This window comes from Trichomycterus rosablanca, chromosome 5, assembly GCF_030014385.1.
Source record: "Trichomycterus rosablanca isolate fTriRos1 chromosome 5, fTriRos1.hap1, whole genome shotgun sequence".
In the NCBI taxonomy this organism is placed as follows: Eukaryota; Metazoa; Chordata; class Actinopteri; order Siluriformes; family Trichomycteridae; genus Trichomycterus; species Trichomycterus rosablanca.
The window spans coordinates 1791468-1818759 of NC_085992.1; the positions used below are offsets into that span (position 1 = coordinate 1791468).

Genomic DNA, 27292 nt, shown 5'->3' on the forward strand with positions numbered 1-27292 from the left:
TTATAGCACACTCTAAATACACACCACACATATACTCACACTACAGAATATATACACAATACACACACCAAACACATTACGTAAGAGTACACACACACTACAAAGTATATACACAGTACACACACTAAACACAGTATGCAAACACACTAGACACAACACACACTGAACACATTTCACATACCACACACTAAACACACTACATAGAGCGTACACACATCACACAGTACACACACACACACACACACACACACACACACACACACACACACACACACACACACTGAACCCAGTGTTTATGTATAAGGTGTTTGATGAATGTAATCATGTGCCTTTTCCTCTCAGCTCTGATATTTACAGGGATCGTCGTGGAGTTAAATCCAAAGACAGGTGAGATTTATAACACGTCAGTATTAAATCATCAACCCCATCAATCAAACCCAGCATTCACTTTTAATCCTGTCTGTTTAGCATTTATTAATGTGCCAATAATGAATAAAAAATAAAAAGCAGAATAATTATACACACACAAACAACTTCAGCACTGTCTACAGATACAGAGCCGACATGTGCTTTACATCAATATTTACTTAAGTAGCAAGTACCTGGACAAACTAGATCTCAGCGGGTCAATGCACTTCAGACTGCGTTTTAAGTGGATGGTTCTAATGTTTTGGCTCATCAGTATATGCAGAAATATACACTGAGGGTCAAAAAATCTTAGACCTTTAGTGTATATTATTATATTTTGCATGTGTATGTGTAGGACGGTTGTTGTTTGATGGATTGTGTGCGTTAAGAAATTTGTGTTTTTTTTCCCCCCAGAGGTCTCAAGTGCAATTTTTTTCGTCTCTGGATTTCTTCTCTTCATTCCTGGAGGTATCATCATCATCATTATGATCATCATCATCTTTATCTTTTTTTTATCTAAGCTTTAGATTTGATCTCACTTCTGGGAACCGTCGAACACCGTCTTTCCCTACTGTTCGATCTTCTTTGAGTTTGAGGTTGTAGATCGGCTGCTCTAACCTTTATAAATAAAAAGAAAAAAGGAAAAGCCTTTTAAAAAAATAGTTTGCCCGACGAGGCCATGATTAAGATCGGGCGTCCACATATTTTTGGTCACCATACCTGATCAGCTGCCTCAGTAGAGAGGATTCTAATGCGACATGGAGCTCACGAGGCAGATTATATAGACGCTGTACTTATACAGAGATACACTGGAGAGAGAGAGAGAGATCAGGTTTTCATGATTGTTCTTTCTCCCCCACAGTTTACCACGTGATCTACATAAGCTGTGCAGTTCGAGGCCGGAGAGGATTCAAGTTCTTCTACCTGCCGTACTTTGAGAAGTGATTTTATTCTCTCTGATGGAATCAGGAGCTTTTAAATGTTTAGATTTTTTAATGACAGGAGTGAAATGAAGTGCTGCAGGTTATTTTAAGTAGATTTAATTACCTAACAGTATTTATGCTAAACGATCGAACCAGGAGCTTCAGCGTTAATCAGCAGTGTGTGAGATACACAAACCAGAATGAATTACCACTGATACAACTGAGGGTTGAGGGCCTCGCTCAGGGACCCAACATAAGTAGCTGGGCAGTGGCGCGGCCTGAACCAGTGACCCTCTGATCACTAGCCCAGCACCTAAACCACTAAGCTGTCGCTGCCCGTTTTGCCCCTTTTGCCAGCATGTCAGGTGGGCGGTTTTAATGTTTTGGCTCTGATGACCAGTTAAACTACAGTCAGTGATTGTCTGCCATCAAGTGGCTTCATATCATGTGACAATGCTACCTACACCATACTGTTTCATCTGCTGTCAAAAATCTGAACAGATAGGAGCGACAGCAGAACACGCAGTGCTGAGATCTCAGGGTCTCGGGTTTGAATCTCGGCTCTGCTATCAGCCGACCGGGCGCCTATACAGACACGCGATTGGCTGTGTGACTGTAGGGGGAGGGGCGATGGCTGAACAGGGTTCAGCTCTCCGTGAGACCCCACCCCTGGCAGGTGAAAAGAAGCGACCTGAGTGTATGTGGGCGCGTGTGAGAGCCTCAGCCCTCACTGACCAGGGATCAGTGTTATAATTCTGTCACACGCCTGTATGTGCATTTCCCCCCAATTGTCCTTTCAATTTAGTCGTATCCAATTCCCCTATGGTATGGTATTTCGCCTCCGCTGCAGACCCCCCTCCGACACGTGTGCAGCACCGACCGCTTCTTTTCACCTCCGCCAGGTTCATATGGAGATCCGTATCGTGCACGGAGAGTCACGCACTGATCTTCATTATCCCCCGTCTCTGTGCAGCTCCATCGATCAGCCAGCAGGGGTCGTAACTGCATCAGTGTGTGGGGAATTATTAATGAGACTGAAGGTTTTTACTTTGTTTATATACACCGATCAGCCATAACATTAAAACCACCTCCTTGTTTCTACACTCACTGTCCATGTTATCAGCTCCACTTACCATACAGAAGCACTTTGTAGTTCTACAATTACTGACTGTAGTCCATCTGTTTCTCTACATGCTTTGTTACCCCCTTTCATGCTGGCACCACAGAGCAGGTATTATTTAGGTGGTGGATGATTCTCAGCACTGCAGTGACACTGACATGGTGGTGGTGTGTTGGTGTGTTAGTGTGTGTTGTGCTGGTATGAGTGGATCAGACACAGCAGCGCTGCTGGAGTTTTTAAATACAGTGTCCACTCACTGTCCACTCTATTAGACGCTCCTACCTAGTCGGTCCACCTTGTAGATGTAAAGTCAGAGACGATCGCTCATCTATTGCTGCTGTTTGAGTCGGTCATCTTCTAGACCTTCATCAGTGGTCACAGGACGCTGCCCACGGGGTGCTGTCGGCTGGATGTTTTTGGTTGGTGGACGATTCTCAGTCCAGCAGTGAGAGTGAGGTGTTTTAAAATCTCCAGCAGCGCTGCTGTGTCTGATCCACTCATACCAGCACAACACACACTAACACACCACCACCATGTCAGTGTCACTGCAGTGCTGAGAATCATCCACCACCTAAATAATACCTGCTCTGTGGTACCAGCATGAAAGGGGGGTAACAAAGCATGCAGAGAAACAGATGGACTACAGTCAGTAATTGTAGAACTACAAAGTGCTTCTATATGGTAAGTGGAGCTGATAACATGGACAGTGAGTGTAGAAACAAGGCTGATCAGTGTAAGGATTGAGTTGATTTGTATTAATGCTGAAGTTCCTGTTTTGTTGTTTATAAGAGAGTTTCTGCTCTGTTAGTGCAATCTTCACGTCGAGTGGCTCGTGGATTCCTGCGATCGTCCGTGCGTTTCAGATACCGGATCAGAGTAGCTTTCATTTGCACAGCCGTGGAGCCGAGATTCCATTTTTTTACTGACAATTTTTAACGTTTTTTTAATATCGACTTTAGTCCGCGTAGATTTGGAACCCCTGAGGGACGGCATTGAGCGCGGCCCTGCTGCAGGAGTCGTCCAGGGATCGAGGGGGGTAAATAAAATGTAGCTGAGAATCTCTGTCCCGTCACCTGGAGGAGAAAATCTGACTTGCAGTGGATCCAAAAGTATGTGGCCACCTCGTGTAATGGCCAGAAGTATTTGAGTGACCTCTAGAACAGCAGCCGCTCTTCTGAGAAGCTTCTCACAAGACTGTGGAGTATGTCTGTGGACATTTGTGCCTGTTTATCCCAGAGCTGTTGACTGGGGCTGAGGTCAGGGTCTTTATAGAGCGGGTCCAGCTCATGCTGGAACAGGAAAGGACCTTCCATAAACTATTTAAGTTAAGTTTAATTTAAGTTTGAAGCACATAATTTCCTTTATATACCTGATTTATTACACATACTTTTGTCCATTAATGTTTAAAAACAAATCAAATCAGTGACAATCATGCATTCAACACTAGGGCAACACTTTAGGGAAGGCTCTTTTCCCTTCCAGTGTGACTATCAGCCGGGCGGGCACCCACACAGACACACGATTGGCTGTGTGACTGTAGAGGGAGGGATGATGGCTGAACAGGGTTCCTCGTCGCTGAGGAAATAATGACCTCTGCTGGCCGGTCCAGGGGTCTGCACAGGGGGGCGGCTGATCACAGATAGTCATATCCAATTCCCCTATTGTATTCCGTATCCCACAAGAGTGGGCCGACAATCTTTCCGACACTAAAATGACGCTAAACTTTGCTCCAGGTGGCGGGAATGAGCGCCGACGTGGCGTCAATCAAATCCTGAACGTAATGAAGTGCCAAATCAAGCCTCGTATTTTAACATGTTTATTTCTGCACTGTGTTAATGAACTAATACCACTACTAACACTTAGCACCACTGTAAAGCTCAGCGCTCTCCTCTGTCTGTGTGTCTTTATTATTTTTGATCATTGTGACACTACAATAAACACGTTTTATCTTTCACCTGGTCAGTGATGAATCGTTTCTGTGGTTTAAACGAGGTGGAAACACGTGGACGCGCCCAAACTGAATAGTTAGAACAGTTTGATTAGGAAGCGGCATCCGAAATCACAGCCTGACTGGTTTGTTTACGTTCCTCCGGTCAGTCATGTTGTAGACACGCCCCCCAAGATGCCCTACGCCTCACCCCGACCTTCACTGCTCGGGCTGAGGTCCGAAAGTTTGGCCGAGAGTTTTCCGAAAACCTGCTGGGTCAAAAATATACAAACAGCAACTTTGATGATCAAAACGCTCCATCATTCCTTTTAATTGATTATGAACGACGATGGCTGGTGACTTCTCTGTGCCCGTATAAATAGGGCTAATTAGGCTGAACCATCCAGCATTATCATGGAAAAGTCCAAAAACTCAGTCTCAGGAATGTCACTTGCAGCCTTTTCTAAGCAACTTCATCTGTACATGGAACAGTGGTCTCTTCTTCAAACTCAAACCGTCATCTAAATCCAAATCACTGCCCACAGTCAAGCTGGCTCTGTACTGTGGGCTTAGAGAAAGCTGAGCACCTTGAAGTACGTGCTCGGGTGTGCCGCTGCGAGTGTTCAAGCTCTCAAGTTTGATCCTCTGCGGTGCTGTCGGCCGGGCCAGGCGCTCTAACCTCTACGTCAGTGATGGACTAAACGGGGAGGGAATCTATAGATGAGCGATTTCCCTCCAGGGTTTTTATATTTAGCGGGAACACGTCGGATTTGTGGTGACGTTTTTTTCTATATGTTTTATGTGTAGATACCAGCCAGTAAAGTACCAACCAAATGCCCATAGGCGATGATGACGCTTCTGGTGTGAACACGGGGCGATGAGCGATCAGCAATTCGGGCGACAAGATGTGAGAAAATCGCTGCCTGTCTGAATTCAGCAGTTTATTTTAATAATAAATCTAAAAACATTCAGTGTCGGAGACACTCAATTTGAACTGGTTTCAGTTTGGAATTGTGTAGATTGACGTGACTCGGTGTAGTCGACTGTAACACACACACACACACATAAAATGATCAGACGTTTTGCTGTAGCTAGTTTATTTCTCACAAAACAGTGTAAGCAATTATTTTATTTTCCTGTGGCTCCATTTATTAAGTGTCCACAATTTTACGCAGACCGAGTCGACACTTGGTCTTAAATTTGAGCTACGAGGCTAAAAAACAAATCAACAAATCACAGGTAGTTAAACTTCAGTATTAAATAAACTCAGTGTCTAAATAACACACAAAAAAACGACAGAAAGTACGTGGATGCCAAACCGTGAGCCAGTTAGACCCCGCTGCTCCAGGATTTTAAACTGTACCTATGGGAATTTGTTCCCGTTCCGTTAGAACAGAACTTGTGAGGTCCGGCTGTGTGTAAGTCTGAGACTTCCTTCATCTTAGTCACTTCAAGTATCGACCTGGCTGGGGCGTCCAGACAGGCACTAGTGATGGGGTATTCGTGCACGAGGATGCTGGAACAGGACGGGTCCTTCCCCAAATTTGCAAGCATTTATTAATGCATTAGAAAGGAGAGTGGCTGAGTTTAAAAAACAACTGGGCGTCCACATACTTTCGGTCATTCCTCTATACAAATAGAGCTTTAATATTCAATTGGGGGTTTGATTTTTTTGGCTGCTTTGGTGGTTTCACACGTGCACATGCGGAACATTCGACACAATCTCATCAAAACATCAAAAGTATTCACACCCCCGACCTTCAGTTCCAAAACCTCACAACAACATTCATCATTTAATGCTACAGAGATTCATCAGCGACTTTACACCGATCAGCCATAAAATTAAAACCACCTCCTGGTTACATATACCTCCACTTACCATATAGAAGCACTTTGTACTTCTACAATTACTGACTGTAGTCCATCTGTTTCTCTGCATGCTTTGTTACCCCCTCTCATGCTGTTCTTCAATGGTCAGGACCCCCACAGCACCCCCACAGAGCAGGTATTATTTAGGTGGTGGATCATTCTCAGCACTGCAGTGACACTGACATGGTGGTGGTGTGTTAGTGTGTGTCGTGCTGGTATGAGTGGATCAGACACAGCAGCGCTGCTGGAGTTTTTAAACACCTCACGGTCACTGCTGGACTGAGAATAGTCCACCAACCAAAATCATCCAGCCAACAGCGCCCCGTGGGCAGCGTCCTGTGACCACTGATGAAGGTCTAGAAGATGAGCGACTCAAACAGCAGCAATAGACGAGCGATCGTCTCTGACTTTACATCTACAAGGTGGACCGACTAGGTAGGAGTGTCTAATAGAGTGGACAGTGAGTGGACACGGTATTTAAAAACTCAACCAGCACAAAACACACTAACACGCCAGCACCATGTCAGTGTCACTGCAGTGCTGAGAATGATCCACCACCTAAATAATACCTGCTCTGTGGGGGTTCTAACAAAGCACGTAGAGAAACAGATTGACTACAGTCAGTAATTGTAGAACTACAAAGTGCTTCTATATGGTAAGTGGAGCTGATAAAATGGACAGTGAGTGTAGAAACAAGGAGGTGGTTTTCATGTTATGCCTGATCGGTGTATATTTATAATAAAAAATGATTTCATTAGACGTGGAGAGTAAATAAAAAGCAACTCGTTCTGAGTCCGACTAAATGAGGTACAAATAAAACTAGGCTGAAAGGGTGCGGCACCCAGGACGAGGTTTATATTATTCTATTATTATTATTATGGTTTATTGTAAATAATATGCACTCATGAGCATTTTATTACGAACTGAATCTTTTTTAAGCTTAATATATTTCTGAAGATCCCTCGTGTAAAAGGAGCTCGAGCTTCATTAAATGTCAAATTCATTTCCGATCTCATTCCAGTCGGTGAATTTCAGCTTAGAAAATCAACAAAACATAAAGTCATAAAGTTTGAGCGGGAAATGAGGTGGGGGGGGACTTTTGCACAGGGTGGTGATTATGGGTAAACTAAAGTAAACCAAATATCAACGTGCTAAAAAGTTTATGAAATTAATCTCCAAGACTTAGAGGATACATCACTAACACTGGGATCCAGGGTATGGGTTTGAATCCCCAGCGGTGCTATCGGCCGCTCTGGCGTCTACACACAGACGTCTGAGAAGGGGTCAGGGGTGGTCTGGCGTCCTGTCCGGGGTGTCTTCTTGTTTTGCTGATTCCAGAAATTCCAGAGAGGAGAGATCGCTTCTTTTTACACTGCCATCCGGGCAGGCTCCTCGACCGGTCAGCAGAGGGCGTAATTGCTCACGAGGAACCCTATTTCAGCCAGACAGACACACAGCCAATCGTGTGTCTGTGCAGGCGCACAGGTGGCTGATAGCACAGCTGAGATTTGGCCTCCGACAATAGTGGAAGTTGATATTAAAAAGGGGCTACAGCAATTTATCTGCGGCACCTTAATCAGACAGTAGGGGTCACTGTATCCAACCCTCCCTCCTTCAGAATGGTGTGCTGGTGTGTTCTTGTATTGCTGATTCCAGAGATTCCAGAGAGACCAGACCCACCACGACCCTGACCAGGATACATTTAATTTAATCTCATTTTCATCAAGAGCTTTATCCAGATCTGGATCAACACGGGTGCGGTTTCACCGGGAAACACAAGGCGCCAATTTATCGCAGGGCTAATCATGTCTGTGTGGACACCAGGCCGGCCGATAGCACCGCAGAGATCCGGGTTCGAATGGGCTACCACGATAGATTAAGCTGAGCTTGTACAGATTATAAACATAGAACCGACGTTCTGAATCACCCACGTTTGTACCAGGCTGTTAGTTAATGCTATTTAATAAAAATAAAAATAAAAAAGAGCTGTGGCGCCATCGTTAGTGTTACCTGAGAACTACAGTTCCGGTCTGATACTGTGGAGAAGTGAGAGAGAAGGAAGGACCGGGCTGATTCTCATCTGATTATTAATACTCGAACAGAAGTGCAACGAAGCGTGGATCAGTCTCTGAGGTAATTCCACACGCTCCCTAAAGAGGAAACGTTCCGGGAAACTGAGGTATGTTCACGTCAGGCCGCGCAACATCCGAGAACTCGTCGTGCTTCTCGGAAAACGCAACGAAAAAAAAAAAACACACAGTACGAACGCAGTCCGAAATCGCTGGATGATTTGAGTTACATTCTGGCCTGTATTTACCCTCTTTAGTCTTTATATCGTTTGCTGCAGACTAGCACCCGCACCCTCCGACCACCACCCTACGAGCGAAGCCGGCCAGCGCTGGATTCTTACAGACAGCCATACTGCATGCAAACACCAGGAGTCGCTGTTGCTGCAGCAATGAGGAGAAACCTTATCCCACCTACCCTCCCTCAGACACGCCCGTGTGACACGTCTGTGTGTCTGTGGACCATCTGGCTAGGCTGATAGCACCACTAAGACTCTGATTTACAGTGGTGGGCTGGTGTACAGAACACCTGCGTCACCTGAGCCCCAATCCCAATGACAATCGAGGAGAGATCGCTTCTTTTTACCCGTCAGGGGCGGGGCCTCACAGAGCGCCCTGCCATCCGCGCAGGCTCCTCGACCGGCCAGCAGAGGGCGTAATTGCGTAATTGCTCAGTGACGAGGAACCCCGTTTCAGCCAGACAGACACGCAGCTAATCGTAGGTCTGTGCAGGCGCCCGGTCGGCTGATAGCACAGCTGAGATCTGAACTCAAGAGCTTGAGATCTTGCCACTGGTGGGTTAGCGTGTTTAGAGCGCCCTCAATCGTTCTATGATGTTAGACTGTGGTGCCTTAATCAGACAGCAGAGGTCACTGTTCCAGTACCGATGAGAAGGAACCCTATACAACCCTCCCTCCTTTAGAAATAACCAATTGTGTCTGCTGGGCGCCCGGCTAGGCCGCTAGGACATCTGAGACTTGAATGCTAGTGCACAGGGGACTGCTACCCCCCCTTCCCAAGCACCCCAGGGTGTCGTATTTTCGAGATAAAGGGGCGTCGTGTGACCACCTACCAAAAAAAAAATCATCCAGTTCGAACGCACCCGACGAGTCCTGAACTTTGCACGGCCGTACACGTGTTTATAGTTCGTTATGTGTTGTAAATAGCACCATGGGTACGACCGCGCCCGTCCCGCGCGCCTCCCCGCCGCTCGGAAAGGTTCGGGGGTGCGGCAGAAGGGCCGGTCGGCAGCGCGGCGTTCCCGCCTCACGTCTTTTTGGAGGACAGGTCCACCGCTTTCATGATAACACTGGAGCGGGAGGCGGGGCCGGCGCGGAGGTCGAAGGTGAAGGACGTGAGGAACGGGCGCCAGGGTTCCACGTCGTAGCTTATCATGGGCGAGTCCTCGCGGCAGCTGGTCACCCAGAAGTTCGTCCTCTCCGAGGGAACGAAGTCCGCTTCGCTGGGTGCCATTCTCAGGACCGAGGAGCAGGAACGTCCCGAACTGGCGGACAGGTCCTGAGGCTGGGGAGACAAAGAGGGGAAAAAAACTCATCAGCCAATCCACCTTCTGCATGATCTGAGAGGTGAGGAGCAGCCAGATTATCTGGAGAAAAGAACTTTCACATCCAGCTACTGTCTGAAGAACCGAGTCCCTAGATGAGTGTGTAACTGCGAGTGTGTTGTGTGTTCCAGGCTTGTGTCTAGTGTCTCCGGGTGAAGCTGCACCCACCGCAACCCTGAACAGGACGATGGCTATAATGATACTGATTGTCGTAATGTAGATCTTTATGTAGCTATAGCGCCAACCTCGCAAGACTCCAACCTAAACACGTGACTCAATTTACTAAGAAAATCATTTCATTATCAACCACCCTGTCCTGGTCAGGGTTGCAGTGGGTCCGGTTCTACCAGTAAGAACCGGGCGAGAAGACGGAATACCATAGAGCACCGCACGTAGAGCACCGCCAATTCAGTCTGTGTAGCTTAGTGGTTAAGGTATTGGACTAGTAATCAAAAGGTTGCTGGTTCAAGCCCCACCACAGCCAGGTTGCCACTGCTGGGCCCTTAAGCAAGGCCCTTAACCCTTGATTGCTTAGACAGTATACTGTCACAGTACTGTAAGTCGCTTTGGATAAAAGCGTCTCCGTAAATGCTGAAAATGAACCGAATGAAATGAAATATGTAGGACCAGCCAATAGCACGGCTGAGATTCGAACCCAGATTCAGAGTAATAGAGGGACGTCCAGTGCTCCACCCGAGCGCCTGCAATGTTTTTATTAATAATCATTTATAATAATTAGGGATGTCCCGATCACGATTTTTTGTTCTTGATCCCGATCATTAATTTTGATCCCGATCCGATACCGAGTCTCAAACCGATACTTGTATTTTCTAGATATTGTCTAGATAAGAACTAGATAATACTGTTCACACAGTGCACACTTCAACTACATTACAGTTATTCACATTAATCCAGTGTACATGTTTAACACCTGAATAGCTCTGCAGTGCTGTAGGAAAAAAATTGCTGCATCCAAACTATCGCTTAATGTTCTTTTATTTTTACAAAATAAAAGTAAACAAACTTAGTGCAGCAGTGTAGCAGTAACACTAGAACACTCAGAATGAAGTGAAGGTTCTTTTTGAGGAAACTCGGCGTCTCTGCCGTGTTAGCGGACAGCCGGTTCCTCTTCTCATCATATAATAATAAACTCGCTGTATTCGGCTGAGTGTTTATTTTTTAGGTGCTGTATCAGACTGGTAGTAATTGTAGATCGTTTGGTTAAATGATATCTGGTTTGTTTCTTATGAGCCACCGTACTTGTATGCGTGTTGTAACTGTAACAAACTTTTCTGTGCTTGTATTGTGACGATGGTTTGATGGACGTTTCTACGCGAAGTGAGTGTGTTTTGACCTTTTGGGGCTTCCATAGTGCATGGAATAGCGTGCTTGGCTAACGCGATGACTCTAGCTGTCCGCTATTCGGTACCGTAACAGAAGAAGGTAATAAAGTGTTAAATGCTCCCGACAATTTGTGAATACAGCGTGTATTTATTTCTTTATTAAGCGAGTGCATCACTACCACGCTCGGTTACATAACTAAGCCAATCAGAGAGCTCGATACTGAGATGTCGTTCAGTCTTGTAACACTTAAACTGGTAAAAGCTGTACGTTATGGTCCTGACGTTTTCATACTGGGATTAAAAGTGATTGTTTTGTAAACCGGAGTGATCCTCGACTCACACACCATATAAACAGTAAAATTCTACAGTAATGAACGCAGCTCTGCTCCCACCGCCTCGTGAAACGCTCACAGTGCAGACGTTACACTTTCCAATTTAAAGTATTTCCACACAGCGGACATGCTGACGTAAAACGAAGGATCGGGTTTAGGATCGGGTTTAGTAAAGCCGATGCCGATCAGTTAAAAAATGGCTTGATCGGCCCCGATTCCGATCTTTGAGATCGGATCGGGACATCCCTAATAATAATATTAATGCTATTAACTGTGTTAGAGAAGACATGGGTGCACATTTTTAGTTCTTGGTGCAAAAACTAATTTAAAAGAAATGCTTTTTCAAATATGATGAAGAAAATCATCATAAAAACTTGAAATATATTAAATAGAGGCGCAGGGATATTCCGCTAGCACAGTATTTCTGACTGTTACTGCTGGCACTATGGACAGAAATCTGAGCGTCACGTTAGAAAACCTGACCTGAAGCTTAACCTTAATCATAACGATCCACAGAGCTTCTGCTGGACTAGTTGGTGCTCATCTCCAACTGGTTCAAGGCGTCTTTTTCGGGTCCCTGTAATATCTGTAATGTTCGACGCCCTACCAAACGCCCTGATAAATGCTACCGCGAGACGTTCTGAACCGACGACGTCCGGGGAGTTTGTTCTGCTTTAGAGACGATCCAACATTTGCAGTACGAACATCAAAACGTGTCAGTTCCTCTTTAACAGGAAGTGTGTGTGAAGTGAAACCACTGGGTCGATATTTAGGATACACACCTTCACCTCGTCCCCGCTGTGAACGCTCTCGTCGTCACTATCTGTCGAGATAAAGAAACAAACCAGAACAACGTTAAGAATCAAAACTTGATCTCTCTCTCTCTCTATACAGACGCATTTCCCATCATCCTACACTCCCGAGAAGAGGGCGTGTCTAAATCCCTTAATGCCTTAGCTCCCTTAAAATGCTCCTACTGAGGCGCCTTAATTCTGAGTGATGATCTGACTGAATGACGAGGGAGCGCCCGACGTATTCAGTCGTATAAGTATGTGGACGCCTGATCACGAGCTTGTTTCAAAGCATTCAAACCCAACAACACTGTACCTACCGTCGAGCACAGTCGTAAGATTATGACCTGGATGTGTTTTTGCTGCAAAAAGCGGATGAATCAACGAAAATGAAAGGATAACCGCAACGTTCTTAGATCGCAGCCCTCCAGCGTAAATAACGTCTTTCTAAAGCAGCGGTCAGTGACTTTTGCATAACGTTACAGCTCAGTGGGTTTAGGATTTGACTAGAGGAAATCCCCCACCGTGCAGTTAACCTTAAAGCTCTCAGTTCCCCACAGCACCGGTTTCACCCCCTTAAATATGCCGACCTAACGGTAGCACCTGTATGCACTATATGGACAACAGTATTGGGACGCCCCTTCAAATTTGTGAATTCGGGGTAATAAGTCAATTATATTGAGGAAATTACATGCTCACAACTTTGCAGCACAGTTTAGGGAAGGCCTCTTCCTGTTCCTATTAGGAAGTTTTGTTTTGTTTGTGTTTATTGCCATTCCAGCTTAAAATAGGCTATGTGCTGTACATGGCATTAGAGTTGGGTTCGAAACAAAGTTTAAGCTAAAAGAAAGTTGCTGTACTATATTTGGCTTTTAATCTTTAGGTAATTCGAAAAATTCAGGATTTTTTTGTGGGTTATTGCGTTCGAAGAGGTCTTTCATATTAGTGTCTCCGTAAAATATTTTTCTGGTATCGTCGATGGCTTGGCATTCTGTCAAAATAGGTTTTATTGTCAATTGTGATCCACAGTACTGGCAGTTTGGCGCATCTTCCCCCAAGAGAAGGTGTCTGTGTGTCAGGGCTGAACGTCCTATACGGCATCTCGTTAACACCGTTTGGTCGTGTCTTTTTAGGATACTGGGTAGAGGTCCTGTCGAGTCGTGGCTTGATTTCGTACACTTTGTTAGCTGTGTTACGATTCCATTTCTCCTGCCATGTGTTTTTACAAAGTAACTTGATTGTGTAGAGCAGGGGTTTTCAACCTGTGAGTACTTGTCTGGGGGGGCGCGAGTGCCTGACCGGGGGGCGTGGCATTACGAGATTTTTATACTTCTAAAACTAAAGCAATTCATTTTTCACCCACGGGAGACATATTTCATTACTCTAACTGACCACGCTCACACGCACGTTTAATGTTATTCAGTTCCGTCTGAAAAAAACCTTCAAAATAGGGCTCACAGTGAAGATAACCGGTGTCAAAAGCAACACCCGCTGTTATAGGACGTGTTTGTGTCTTTAAGAGAGACGCTCTGTTCACAGTATCGATTATAAGTGACTCGGGAGTCAATTCATTTTAAGCGCAGCGTAAGTTTCTTTTCTCAGTCATCTCTCCGTGTTTACTGTTATAATGAATGTTGCGGTTGTAAATAAACACCAACTACTACAGAACATTTTGTGTGACTCGCTTACCTTAAAAAGCTCAGGCTTAATTATACCGAGTATTACCACAGAGTCGTTCTGCCTGTGGAGCTAAACGTTTTCTCTCAGTCAGAGCAGATGATCCCGAACTAACCCACTTAGTAATTGATGAACTTTTGTCTATGCTCTGTGAAGTAACGTTTCCTGCTCTCATCTACATCAAAAAGCAAGAACCGCTTATGATTTACCAAAGTGAACCACGAATTTATATAACGTGCTGATAGAATCGGCTCAGATGGGGTCGGACTGTATTATCTTTTTAAAATAATATTTTCAATCAGCAAAATTATACAATGTGCACAACATTAATTACGTTCTTTTAGCTTGTCAGAAGCTCTCTCGATGATTTCTGTGCGGTGGTTGACGAAGGGGAGGGGGGCGTGGCGCAAGTTCACGGTTGGCACACGAAGAGGGGCGCATGTCCAAAAAGGTTGAAAACCCCTGGTGTAGAGGGCGTCAGTGGGTGGGACATAGCACCAGGTGATCTGTTTTTCTGCAGCTTTCTTTACCAGGTCGTCTGCTTTTTCGATATTGCAATGGCTGGGGATCCAACAATATGTGACGTAGACTCTAAGATAACTGGGTGATCCGTTTGGAGGGATAGCAGCGCTTGTAAGCAAGATTTGGAGTGTGAACATATTAAGAACAACTTGTGCAGGCTTATCTGAATATAATTCATGGCCAGTAGAATGGCGTGGGCTTCTGCTGTAAAGATAGAGCTGTATTGGGGGAGGCGTATGCTGTGTTGGTAGTCAGATGGATAAATTCCTATTAAGACATAAATAAAAACTCGGTTTAAAGAAACTCCAATGTCCTGGAGCTTTGGAATGAACCAGAACACCAACATCAGGGCCCAGACATACAAACGCTGCCATCGTTTAACTAAATAAGCACAAACTGGACCTCCAACAAGCTCATGGTCGGGTGTCCAGACACTTTTGGCCACAATGTTCAAGCACAAATGTTCCAAAAGTGAATTAAACAGAGTGTGGTGATTGTGAACGTACCGAAGCAGGTGGAGACGGGGGAGACCTGGAAATCGTAGGGGATCTGCGTGGAGCTGACGGCGGACTCCTCGTTCTCGGTGGTGACCTCCACCACGGCGCACACGTCCTGCAGGTCACTCATCGAGGTTTTACTCGGGGAACTGACATCGCTGCAGTGTTCTGGTTCTGACCAGGAGAAACACGAAAGCATTAAGGTTATTCACACCACAAATACACTCATGAGCCAAAATATTAGGACCCCCCCCCCTTCCCCCCTTGAAAATGCTGGTGCATGTGAGGGTGATCGAGCTGATGGAGGTTCCTCATAGATCTGATCAGAATAAAGACCTGAGGGACTTTGATAAGGAACGAAGGAAGGAAGGAACGAACCTCTCGGCCCCACTGAACAGCCCCGAAATGCACTGGAGCATCAATATTACTGCCCAGCCATACAAACGCTGCCATCTTTTGACTGAATGGCCACAAATTCCCACAGACATACTTTAAAGTGTCGTGAGAAGCTTCTCAGAAGCTGAAAAGATCACACAGACGTCACTTGTTTTTGAAATGGGACGTCTGACAAGCTTATGGTCAGGCGTCCGAATACTTTTGGCCATACAGTGTGTCTGTACATAAGTTTCAAAGCTGAAGGTAAACCTGGGCATGATAATGAATACGTTTGGACGCTCACCTGTTATTAAGACGGTACTATCCGGCAGTGTTTCCTCCGTGCGCTGTGATTCCTTCTCTTCCTTCTCTTCCTTCTCTTCCTTCTCGATGTTCTTACTCCTCCGTCTCGGAGTCGGTGTCTAAACCAAACGTAGACCATTAAAAATAAAAATAATCCATTATTTACACTTTAATTTATATTAAAGTAATGAAATGCTGGGTCATGGCTCACCGCTTTATACCAAATTCCATGAGAGAATTGTCAATCAGTTCAAAAAGAACCATTCACCATCTACTGTACATAATACTGTGAAAAGATTCAGGGACATCCAACAAATCCTAACTGTAGGGTAGAGCTGGATACCACTGTTAAATGTGCACGAATTTTGCGCCCAACAATGAGAAAACCCTATCTGACCGTCCCTCCCTCAGACCTGCACCAATTACACCAGTGCTGGGACAGTTCCATCACATTTATCCTTTTCAGCTCTTCATTGTTTCTTTGTTCTTCATCCTGGTCTGGGTTGCAGCGTGAAACACAGAAAGCAATTCACCACAGGGCCTCGGACATCACACTGCTGCTTGTTCCTTTACTCCAGGATGAATGAGGATGAAGTTTCCATATATTTATATCGGCCTCCTCAATCCAGAGATGGGGACTAGATTCAAAAGACTCGGACTCGCAACAAATGGCACGAAGTAAAACGGCTAAATACACTCGCTAATCTGTTGTTGTTTTTATCTGAACTTACAGATTATTTCTTTATTTCGACGCTACATTTACAATATATGTTTTGTGTAGATTATATTGACTCGTGACTCGACTCGGACTCGTATTTTGTGACTTGTGAACATCTCTGCCTCAGTCACAAAGTTTAAATGTGATTGACGATTTGCAGCAAGTCCTGAGGTGCAGACTGGGAGGTAGATTCCACCTCCTTCATCCCTCAAACAAGCATTCAGGGCTTGTAGTACAGCATTCTGGTCCTACTCCTTGATATTTTGTCCACCCCAGCATTTGTTGATGTAGCTGTAGCTCCGAGTTTGTTGAATATTTTTAGGCCAACCAAAACATGAAACTGGGCAAAAACGACGATCTGCTGATGTAGATTTCTGATCTGTCCACCCCAGCCTGTGGGATTTGGTGCCTTTCGGACCATAAAACTTTTTGAAAATAAAACACTGTTTTAATTTGTTTTTCATATTTTATTATAAAAAGGACGTGTTATATAGGGGTGTGCTATATCGTATCGTTCACGATAATACCGGTATAATTTTGAAAACGATACAAAAAGTACCATATCGTAATAAAAGCGATATTTTGCGTACTTTACGTAATGACGTCACACAGCTACGCAAATGGCGTACGTTCGTTACGTGGGTCATTTGTGTACAGTAACGAGTATGAGGGAACGTGGCTCTGCGGTGGAGGAGCTCGTTCCAAAAACTCCAAGTCCACCAAAAATTAATCTTTGGCAACCCAAACACCAACCATCGCTTCGCCGGCAACTTTTTTGCACACAGGGACGCAATTCAACAGCCCAAACAGTGCAGGAATACTCTCAACATTAATGTCAATCACCAACACAGATGTAGTACTACTATTACTTAGTACTAATACTACTACTGTACTTAGTAGTAATTGTGGCGCGCTACGAGTAAAGGCCCACCGGGCTCTGCGCGTTCCAGTGTTGCCAGGTTGGGCGGTTATCCGCCAAACAATTTAATAGCAGTTAAATAACACTTCTATTTAAAAGAAAATATTCCGTTTTAAAAAGCTCCAGCATTGAAGAAGGTTATTAAAAGTAAAGTCAATTTTCAATGCTGATTTGGCTTAATAGTGTTGGTCAGTCTATCATACACTGGCATGTTCTGGGGTTCAATTGAGTGTCATCATTAAACACAAGTTGGCAGCCAAATGATAAAAGTATTGCAAAGGAATATCTTTGAAATTCTTTCTCATAATGTTAAGGTTGCTATATATATATATATATATATATATATATATATATATATATATATATATATATATATATATATTTATTTATTTATTTTTATTTTTTTTACTTGTCAGGGAAAATAAAAAGAGAAAAAAAGCTTATTATTAGTATGCGAGTCTTCGTGATGTAATTCTACATGGCCCTCACTGCCTGTATAGGTAAATAAATGAGTGACCATATAAAAAAAAGTATCAGTTTCTGTGCGACCCCTGTGTGAGCAATGGTCTCAGTCTGTAATTCTTACATACTTCCTACATTTTTTACAATGTGTTAACTTATATTAATTCTAAATAAAACCTGAACATTATTATTTTTTTTGCAATAGTGTTTTCTCGAAATAAATAAAATATTTTTTAGTGTTTTGTTATATAGCCAAAAATATCGTTATCGCAAAAATAATCTGAAATATCGTGATATTATTTTAGGGCCATATCGCCCACCCCTAGTGTTATACTTTCCCAAACTAATATTGGTCAAGCTAAATCACACACGCACCTCATATACACTGTGACGTCCACCCTGTTATTTACATTTTACATTTTCGGCATTTAGCAGACGCTTTTATCCAAAGCGACTTACAGAACTGAGACAGTATATATTGTCTAAGCAATTGAGGGTTAAGGGCCTTGCTTAAGGGCCCAACAGTGGCAACCTGACAGAGGTGGGGCTTGAACCAGCGACCTTTGGATTACTAGTCCAGTACCTTAACCGTTAGGCTACTGACCTTATGTATTAGGTCGTAACAGGGTGGACCATAACAGGGTGGACATTCTGACATAAAATTAGCCATTAGCGAGCGAGTGAGCAAAACCATGCTAGCATAAAAGTGAATTCAGACAAAGAATTCTCAGCTTTTTAGTGTGATTATATTTAATGTGATCGAATCGTTTTGCTTTTTCTCATATATCCCATAACAGGGTGGACATGTTATCCTGTTATGGTCGACCATATAAGACTTTTAGGATAAAATGTGGAAAAAACAACATTAAAATGAGGAGTTTAATAAGCCGCTCATCTTGCACAGTCGTTTTCCGTCCACAAAGATCATGTGATATCCAGGAAATGATGTCAGGATGTAAAACAGCTCTTCATTTTAAGAGACAGTAGTAAGAGATAACAGGGTGGATGGCAACTTAAAGAACGTGTGAAAAACCCTTATAATCAGCAATAAAATCAAACTCATTAAGAAATAAAATCCAGGGTTTAGAGGGACTTAAACAAAGCTTTTAAACAGCACTGAAAGACTGAGATATTTTCATGATTAAACCTCATATATCATCACTAAATCAGAATGTACAGCACTGGGGACGTGGTGCTGCTATCTAACAGATAAAAACAGTATGTATACAGTCATTTTATTTTGGGGGGTAGAAAACATCGTGTTTAGTAATCGAAAGTAAGATGTGTAGAATTTGTATTGTTTAAAATGTACTTAATAAATACAACGATCAGTACTGGGGACACAAAAGGCACCGAATTGTAGGAACGACCCGTATGTGTTTAGAGGAGCGTGAGGTGTGATTACCTTTGCTCTGGCCTCTCGATCCATTTTTTTCTTCTTGGCTGAAAAAACACAACACAAGATTTAAGATTTCACTCGATTCTGCAGGTTAGAACATTCTGGAAGGCAAAATAAACATGTTCAAACGTCCATTGTGTGACTAAATGTGAACAAAATTGTTGAATCTGTTTAATGGTGGCAATGCTGATTTAATGTGAAAGCTAGAAGAACTAGAACACAATTACACACAGATTAGCTTGAGGAGGAAAATGAAATTAAAAGAACCTGGACTTTGGAACAGACGCGACTGCGTCACTACACATCATTTACATTCGCAGCATTCAGCAGACACGTTTACTCAAAGCCATTTACAATTCTGACCGATTTAAGCGATTGCAAGTTAAGGGACTCGCTCAGGCACCCAGCAGTGGTGGGGCTTGAACCAGCGACCTTCTGATTACTAGTCCAGTACCTTGTGAACCGGTGAGCCACTGCATCACACCTCAGTTCAGCGGTGATTACGGCAAAGATGCGATCAAGGCACACAGTAACACCCTGGACGGGGCGCCAGTCCATCGCAGGGCGCACACACACACACACACACACACACACACACACACACACACACACATTCACCTATAAGGCAAATCAGTGTCTCCAATTAACCTGACAGCATGTTTCTGTACTGTGGGAGGAAACCGGAGCTCCCGGACGAAACCCACACAGACACGAGGAGAACATGCAACCTCCGCACAGAAAGAACCCGGACCGGACCGCCCCGCCTGGGGATCAAACCCAGGACCTTCTCTCACGGTGGCTTGGTGGGTAGCACTGTCGTCAAACAGCAAGAAGGTCCTGGGTTCAGTTCCCAGATGGATTGGTCTGGGTCCTTTCTATGTGGAGTTTGCATGTTTTCCTCATGTCTGTGTGTGTGTGGGTTTCCTCCTGGTGCTCCGTTTACCACACACAGTCCAAAGCCCTGGGTGTGTGTGTGTGTGTGTGTGTGTGTGTCTAGTGATGGACTCTCGACCTGTCCAGGATGTTTCCTGCCTTTCACCCAGTGAACTGGACCCACAGTGACCCTAAGTAGGATAAAGCGGTGATAAAACAGACAGTAAATGAATAAATGAATAAAATAATAAGGGTGGGGGGGCTGTCTGTGTGTACGTAATAAACCCGTACAGCTCGTTAACTCCTCGTTAACGGCACGCTTTATCATCCCGCTTATTTGCTTAGTAGTCAAAACAAAGAGATGAACATCAGTTTACTGGAAGCGAGAGGACGGTTCGACTTCTTTATTTCTAACCTCGTTTCCTCCATCCGGTTTCTCAAGAAGCCACAAGCCGATATTTAACCTCTGAGCGGTTCAACCTGCGGCAGCTCAGTGGTTACACTATAAACCAGTCAGAATATCGCCGGTTTAAGCCCCACCACAAGGAGCAGCCAAAAAGAAAAGAGCTTGTTACCTCTGCTCGAGACGCACTTGTGTAAAAACACATTTTAAAAAACTCCACTTCATTTATCTAAGGAACCCTTTTTACTAATGGTCCTGCTGCATAGTAGTAGTCCATCTGTTTCTCTGCATGCTGTGTTACCCCCTTTCACCCTGTTCTTCAATGGTCAGGACCCCCACAGGACCACCACAGAGCAGGTATTATTTAGGTGGTGGATCATTCTCAGCACTGCAGTGACACTGACATGGTGGTGGTGTGTTAGTGTGTGTCGTGCTGGTATGAGTGGATCAGACACAGCAGCGCTGCTGGAGTTTTTAAACACCTCACTGTCACCGCTGGACTGAGAATAGTCCACCAACCAAAAATATATCCAGCCAACAGCGCCCCGTGGGCAGCGTCCTGTGACCACCGATGAAGGTCTAGAAGACGAGCGACTCAAACAGCAGCAATAGATGAGCGATCGTATCTGACTTTACATCTACAAGGTGGACCGACTAGGTAGGAGTGTCTAATAGAGTGGACAGTGAGTGGACACGGTGTTTAAAAACTCCACTCATACCAGCACAACACACACTAACACACCACCACCATGTCAGTGTCACTGCAGTGCTGAGAATCATCCACCACCTAAATAATACCTGCTCTGTGGGGGTCCTGTGGGGGTCCTGACCATTGAAGAACACAGTGAGCCAGTTTAATCAGTGAACGTGATGCACCAGCAAAGGGGGCAAATACCTTTTCACATCACTAGATGTGCTCTCCTCTTTATTCTCATCGTCTTCGGAAAGAACTTCGTCCTGATCAGGTTCACAGTGGGTCTGGAGCCATTGAGAAACACTAGGCACCTTGGACATGGTAACTACAGTGGGGGAATTTAAAGTAGGTCCATGCAAAACTGGGGAGAACATACCAAAACTCCTCACAGATCGTGACCGGATTTGTGATGCCGAATTTCCTGAAGACACAAGTCCAGTATTTTGTAACCAGAATGACTTGGATTTCCAGTTATGAACCAGAAGACCAGTAGAAAGTGTCAGACCCCCACAGGATGAATAAATGTAACGGTAAGACGCTGGTACCTTTTTTGGTCGCTCGTTCTGCCGATGAGAGGATGCGGTACATTCGGAAGGCATTGCTCCCACTTTTCATGCTCTTATCTTTAACCTCCTCGATGTCCGGCAGCGAGTTCATGGCACAGCGGAAGTTGGCTTTCCATGTTTTGGGTTCTGGCTTGTCCACACCAGGATGGTACTTTCCTGCAGAGGAAACATCATCGTTATTATTAGGAAATGAGATTCTGCAGAATTCGATTGTGACACGATTTGTGTTTCCTGTCCGACTAGAGCTTTGCTGTATTTATGAGAACTTGGTTATTACGGGCGCTCTGATCAGTTTGCCATATTGTGACGTCCAGTTTTTATTTCTGATTGTCTAATATCGTTCAATTGTGACTTTGTTTCCGTTATTTTGGCCACTGTATTTATTTACTTTTATCCCCGACAGCCCTGTTACTGTTACTAAAATAGCACAAGTAGTGGCACGTCCTAAACCATATAGGATCTATGATAAGACTACACACTGATCAGCCGTAACATTAAAACCACCTCCTTGTTTCTACACTCACTGTCCATGTTATCAGCTCCACTTACCATATAGAAGCACTTTGTAGTTCTACAATTACTGACTGTAGTCCATCTGTTTCTCTGCATACTTTGTTACCCCCTTTCATGCTGTTCTTCAATGGTCAGGACCCCCACAGAGCAGGTATTATTTAGGTGGTGGATGATTCTCAGCACTGCAGTGACACTGACATGGTGGTGGTGTGTTAGTGTGTGTTGTGCTGGTATGAGTGGAGTTTTTAAACACTGTGTCCACTCACTGTCCACTCTATTAGACACTCCTACCTAGTCGGTCCACCTTGTAGATGTAAAGTCAGACATGATCGCTCATCTATTGCTGCTGTTTGAGTCGCTCATCTTCTAGACCTTCATCAGTGGTCACAGGACGCTGCCCACGGGGCGCTGTCGGCTGGATATTTTTGGTTGGTGGACTATTCTCAGTCCAGCAGTGACAGTGAGGTGTTTAAAAACTCCAGCAGCGCTGCTGTGTCTGATCCACTCATACCAGCACGACACACACTAACACACCACCACCATGTCAGTGTCACTGCAGTGCTGAGAATCATCCACCACCTAAATAATACCTGCTCTGTGGTGCCAGCATGAAAGGGGGTAACAAAGCATGTAGAGAAACAGATGGACTACAGTCAGTAATTGTAGAACTACAAAGTGCTTCTATATGGTAAGTGGAGCTGATAACATGGACAGTGAGTGTAGAAACAAGGAGGTGGTTTTAATGTTATGGCTGATCGGTGTATATACGTAAGTAAGTGTACCTGTGTGAATGGCCCAGTTCATGAAGAGCGGAGCATCCTTATCCAGATCCCAGCCGTGTCTGGCGGCGTGGATCCACGGGATCTGGAAGATCTTCAGCTCCTGATGAAGAAAGAGAGCGTTATCCCCGCACTGCACCCTGGAACATGCACTATACAGCCAAAAGCATACAGACACCCCTCCCTAATGATTAACTTTAGGTGTTTCAGCTACGCTCAGGGTTAATTACAGACTGGGGAAGGACTATTCTCCCTGGGCACTAAGTGAAATCCGTAAATAATCCGTAAAGAAATTCCAATAAATATCTTTGGGATGAATTGGAATGTTAATCGAGAGCCAGGCCTTCTCGTCCACCTACGACTGACGATACAAATGCTATACAAGTAAATAAACGGGCACAGATTCCCTCAGATACACTCACAAATCCAAGAAGAAGGAGGCTGTCCAAGCCGCAAATATTTATTCACATAGTTGAGGGTGTCCTATAATTTATGGTCTGGTGTCCCTATATTTTGGCCATATGGTGCACATCTTCTTGTTTATTTCAGGCTCCTGCCAGGCACACTTCTAATAAAGCACACTCACCTTATTTACCCAGATCAGGCCCTGGATTCTCCCAATGTTGATCTGCTCCTCGAGCCAGGGGCGCATCCGCTGCCTGTCCACCGGCATCTTCACCCTGCACTTTAGTAACAACACAGTGAATATGCATCTCCTTCAAAATTATAACATATAAAAACAGTCGTGACCGTTTACGATCCAAGCCAGTGAAAGTTGAGGGCCTTGCTTAAGGGCCCAACAGTGGCAAAGTGGTGGGGGGGATGGTACTAGTCCAGTACCTTAACCACTGAGCTAGCACGGTTTTAACCTTACCAGCTTTATTGATATTTGTACGTAATATATGTAAATATAATTCCTAACGTCATGCCTGCAACACCAGGAACACTGTAAAATGTACAATAAATAAATAAATAAATCATCAATTGATGTTGTAATGGACAAAACAAAAGGCTTAGTTGTTTACGAGAACGTATGGATTGAGGTTCGCAATAATCCAACAGTTTTTAGTGATGTGCATAACATTATTGAAAGATTCAGATATTGCAGAGAAACCTCTGTGCATAAAGACCTCGGGCGGGACTGCACTAAAACCAGCATGCTTCTGTAGAGAGTATAAACACATCTGGGATCTCACAGGATCTGGGACTACCTCAGAAAAACCCCTGTCAATAAACACAGGTCATCGTTGCATATACAAATGCTAACAAAAGTTAGGACTCTCCTACACAAAGCAAAAGCCATCGCTCACTGGGTTTACGCTCATCACGCTCATCATGGGTTTACAATTACTGACTGTAGTCCATCTGTTTCTCTGCTTGCTTTGTTACCCCCTTTCATGCTGTTCTTCAATGGTCAGGACCCCCACAGGACCACCACAGAGCAGGTATTATTTAGGTGGTGGATGATTCTCAGCTCTGCAGTGACACTGACATGGCGGTGGTGTGTTAGTGTGTGTTGTGCTGGTATGAGTGGATCAGACACAGCAGCGCTGCTGGAGTTTTTAAACACCTCACTGTCACTGCTGGACTGAGAATCGTCCACCAACCAAATATATCCAGCCGACAGCGCCCCGTGGGCAGCGTCCCGTGACCACCGATGAAACAGCAGCAATAGATGAGCGATCGTCTCTGACTTTACATCTACAAGGTGGACCGACTAGGTAAGAGTGTCTAATAGAGTGGACAGCGAGTGGACACGGTATTTAAAAACTCCAGCAGCGCTGCTGTGTCTGATCCACTCATACCAGCACAACACACGCTAACACATCACCACCATGTCAGTGTCACTGCAGTGCTGAGAATCATCCACCACCTAAATAATACCTGCTCTGTGGTGGTCCTGTGGGGGTCCTGACCATTGAAGAACAGGGTGAAAGGGGGCTGAAAAGTATGTAGAGAATTTAGGGCTGCAGCGATTAGTCGACATAATCGATAACGTCGACTATAAAAATTTGTCGACGTGGAATCTCATTGTCGGCGCGTCGTTATTATTGCGACGCACTAAAGGGACCGCAGGGGGCGCAGCATCGCTTCCATGGCGCGGCGGGGAGATTATGAAGACAGAGAGGCGAAGATAGAGAGACCGAAACTTTCTAAAGTATTTCAGGAGCATTTCAGCCAAAATAAACCAAAGAAAGGAGCTGGTTTCACACCAGAGCAGAGTCGTGGTTTCACACCAGCAACACGGTGAAACACCAGCACCCTGCAGCCGTGATGAGCAGCGTTATTACGGTACGGTTTTACACCGCGCTTTGTGCTTTAACATTTTTAATGTTTGTTAATGCTAGAGTACCTGTCGGAAATCTTCCTAAGAGTTCACTATTTTTCAGGTTTGTTAGCTAGCTAACTCATTAAGTGCTATAGTTAATCAGTCACTTATATGAGTAACGTTATATAACTTAACATTATAGCCTAACGTTACCCCGTCTCCTCTTCCATATTTTTACTCTCGTTAATAAGAGCATTCATTCTAAATAATAATAAGCCTCCTCCACTTAATGATAGCTAGTTAGCTCAGCAGATAATCAGTTCAGATATTTAACCTGTTATGGTTTAGTTGGCATAGCCGGTACACTATTTGTAATAAACTATGATACACAGCCTTAAGTTTGTGATCATTAATACAGCTTTCTCTTTTGTGCTTTGTATTAATAGCACTAAGCAATGGAGTGTGGATGAGAAGAGGTTCATGCTCCCCTCAGATGGCTGAGATCTTCACAGACAGCATTCACATGTTTCTCAACCACATGTTATAAATGTTTTTGATTTCCGGAGTGATAACTTCTGAAACATAACAGCTTCTAATGCTGTCCAAAGCTTTCTTATTTCATTGAATTTTTTAATGTTTCAAATATATTTAATTAAACTATCAAGCTTAAGTTTCTTATTCATGTTTCATGGGTCATTATTTTAATTTGATATTGGAACTTAAATAACGTAACAGAGTTTTGTTATGTAAAGGCAGAGATGGAGGGTATGACATAAATAATCGCTGACTAGTCGACTAATCGAAAAAATAATCGTCAGATTAGTCGACTACTAAAATAATCGTTAGTTGCAGCCCTAAAACAGATGGACTACAGTCAGTAATTGTAGAACTACAAAGTGCTTCTATATGGTAAGTGGAGCTGATAAAATGGACAGTGAGTGTAGAAACCAGGAGGTGGTTTTGGCTTTACGGTAAGAAAGTGCTAGTCTGGCTTGCCTGCACGTTAGACCTGTCTCTCATTGCAATTCTGTTAATGATTGTAAAGCACAGCAGACGAGAGTGCACAAACCGGACTGTTAAACAGGTTTAACCTCATATGAAACAAGAATGGGGTGAAAAACCACTTTTATAAGCATAACAGCTGGTATCGGTAGTTTCCCTACGATTACAGAGAGGCTGCGTAGACCAGAACTGATGGTACAGATTGGTAAACAGACCCTGTCTTAACTTTTAGGGACGTGTTTTATCAGTCCAATTTAGAAGCCACGAATACATGTAAACCAAAATAATGCAGTAAAGATGAGATTATTGCAGTCTGTCCTAACTTTTTTTGACAATTGTGGCTCTGTTTTGTAGCCTTGAACACAGCAGACAGATCTGGAACATGTACACATGCAGAGTTCAACACCCCGCGGATGAGTGTGTGAACCGGTTCATGAGTGTATACCGTATATAAAAGGATTACCTGTGATCTGCTCGGCGTTCCCGTCGTTCTCGCAGTCGCTGGGTTACGTTTCACTTTTACTGCTAAACATAGCGCTACTTTAGCATTAGCTAACTCAGTGTTGCTAACGCCAGCCTGAGCACTGGTGATATCGGCGTGTTTTCACAGAGATCAGCGATTTAAAACGCGTCAGAGCTGGACAGTGAACACGGCAGATCCAGGAAATGCTGTGCACACGGGCTGTGTTCCAAATCACCGACCTAGTTGCGTCACGAAGGGGTTTTTTTTTTTTTCAAAATGACTGGAAAGCCGGAACAGTCTGTTCTTCCGGAACACTCACAAGCGTTCAGTGTCAAACAAGCTGCTCATTTATAAATGAGGTTTAATAACAAGAACACTGAAGCGATTTATCCACAGAGCACTTTATTAGGAACACCTGTTATTGTATTTAAAGAGACAGTACACAGTAAACATGAGCGTCAAGTCAAGAGAGGCTTTTATTGTCATTTCAGCTCCTTGGGGTCATTCCTGGGATT

General features: G+C 44.2%; 2 protein-coding genes across 4 annotated transcripts in view; one reads left to right on the forward strand and one right to left on the reverse strand.

Moving 5' to 3' along the window:
- tmem134 (transmembrane protein 134) overlaps nt 1-5352 on the forward strand; it is a 10059-nt gene extending 4707 nt beyond the window's left edge. Inside the window, exons 6-9 of one of the 2 annotated variants that reach the window (XM_062995498.1) lie at nt 343-387; nt 823-876; nt 1271-1349; nt 5186-5352. In XM_062995498.1, the coding sequence (XP_062851568.1) occupies nt 343-387; nt 823-876; nt 1271-1349; nt 5186-5228 (221 nt within the window). In that variant the 3' untranslated portion in view covers nt 5229-5352. Of the gene's footprint in view, nt 1-342; nt 388-822; nt 877-1270; nt 2451-5185 lie in introns of those variants that run through there. The other variant, XM_062995499.1, reaches the window with a different exon arrangement.
- irf2a (interferon regulatory factor 2a) lies at nt 5272-26921 on the reverse strand. 2 transcript variants are annotated; one of them, XR_010012425.1, is made up of 10 exons: nt 26778-26921; nt 23630-23728; nt 23047-23146; nt 21731-21907; nt 19222-19259; nt 15719-15836; nt 15049-15213; nt 12335-12375; nt 8258-9837; nt 5272-5421 (listed from the first exon to the last, which is right to left on the reverse strand). XR_010012425.1 is itself a non-coding variant. In XM_062995496.1 (9 exons), the coding sequence occupies exons 2-9, from the start codon at nt 23714-23716 to the stop codon at nt 9580-9582; spliced, it is 984 nt and encodes a 327-aa protein (XP_062851566.1). In that variant the 5' UTR covers nt 23717-23728; nt 26778-26921; the 3' UTR covers nt 6882-9579. The 2 variants fall into 2 exon arrangements, 1 of the variants encoding a protein (XP_062851566.1); XM_062995496.1 differs by lacking the exon at nt 5272-5421 and having other exon boundaries at nt 6882-9837.
- Between the last annotated feature and the right edge of the window lie 371 nt (nt 26922-27292).